Here is a 1,482-nt window from a genome sequence, read left to right as displayed (position 1 = left end):
GTTCCAACAGCGTTACACTCAGTGTTGGAACTACTGGCCCCTCCCTAACCCAGAAGTAGGTCCATATTTTGTCTGTAATTTTTTACAAAGGAAGTCTATGGAAGTGTGGTGACTCTGTTATATCAAAGGCTCTGGTAAACATTAGAGAAAGGGCAATGACGTGTTTGTTTCATTCCAAATAATTTTCTTGACATTACTGTAAAATATGAATCCAGGAGGACATTAGTAACAGATGTGGAAGGAGAAGAAACTCATTGCTCCTTCTTACATGGACAATGTTTTTATCCTCTAGACCCCGGCAAAAACCATAATATTTCTCTGTTTTTCACTGGAAACATTATGAAAAATGACAATTCCTGCTGAAATCCAGAGTCATAAAGCAATATTTATGAAGATATTCTCAGTATAATTTAGTTTTCATACAATTCAAGTAAACTACTGCCATAGACATGTACAGTTAATCTGTAGTCAAGATGAATAGCAAAATCAGTTTTCTTATAAAACCTAATTATTGCTAACATTCTAAGTTGAGACCTCAGGTTCTTTCAAGATGACTGAAAACTTCCTCTGACAGCACAGATAATACATGAGGATGGGTCTGATGGTGTTGTCTCTAATACCATAGATCAGAGCACTCAGACATCTAGGGAGCATAACAACCACAACATAAAGAGCAGTTTGCATATGCAGAGCTCTTATTCTTTCTACAACCGCTGAAATAGCTATGACCAGTGGAGTGTATAGGGTTGAGAGGAGACTGAGGCCGAGCTGAAACAGATGTAGAAGCAGAGTTTTACGAGCCTTATGGGCTGAAGCTTTGTCTGTGGAGGCTGACGTGGCTGCTATTGTTACACCAATAAAAGAAGCAATGACTGCAACACCAGCTGATACAAACAGAAAATATTTGTAGACTTGGTCATATTGTTCAGACACTGGATTGAGAAACATAGCTTGAGCAGTGCACCTGGCTGTCATCTGCAGAGTCTGCAGGTTTTTAAACGGAAAATCTAACAGTAAAACAAGTTGAGCAAGAACATTTAATGAACTGAAGGCCCAAATCACAATGATAGCAACTGCTGTATTCCTGCTGGTGACAACAGTAGAGTGTCTCAGTGGGTAGCAAACAGCTACATATCTCTCTAGAGACATCACCACTAGTGTTAGAGGAGAGATGTCATTTAAGAGAGAGGCAAACATGATGAGAACACCACACAGAGGATAAGTCAGCCTGATTCTAATAGTTAGAATGAACAGTAACTGACCTAGTGTGAGCTGTAAAGTGTCTGCAAAAAGGAGATTATATAAAAGAATGTAACGGCAGGTCTCACGTAACACTGGTTTACTCCTCAGTGTGAAGAGCATGACCCCATTAATGTAAAGAAAAACCAAACATGGCAGAGTAATAGGAATAGAAGACAATACAAGTTCCAGTAATCCTCTGTACTGTGGTCCAACAGTTGTGTTGGTCTGAATTCCTGACAT

At 39.3% G+C, this 1,482-nt stretch overlaps 1 protein-coding gene across 1 annotated transcript; it reads right to left on the bottom strand.

The window, feature by feature from the left end:
• Nucleotides 1-522: 522 nt before the first annotated feature.
• LOC115432654 (odorant receptor 131-2-like) lies at nucleotides 523-1,482 on the bottom strand. Its single transcript, XM_030153563.1, has one exon. It carries the CDS (start codon nucleotides 1,480-1,482, stop codon nucleotides 523-525), a length of 960 nt encoding a protein of 319 aa, XP_030009423.1.

The sequence above is a fragment of the Sphaeramia orbicularis genome, chromosome 14, assembly GCF_902148855.1.
Source record: "Sphaeramia orbicularis chromosome 14, fSphaOr1.1, whole genome shotgun sequence".
In the NCBI taxonomy this organism is placed as follows: domain Eukaryota; kingdom Metazoa; phylum Chordata; class Actinopteri; order Kurtiformes; family Apogonidae; genus Sphaeramia; species Sphaeramia orbicularis.
This window is presented reverse-complemented; position numbering and strand designations above follow the sequence as displayed.

Excerpts from the sequence above, each read along its gene's own strand:
- LOC115432654 (XM_030153563.1), bottom strand. The coding sequence starts at position 1,482 with ATGTCAGGAATTCAGACCAACACAACTGTTGGACCACAGTACAGAGGA.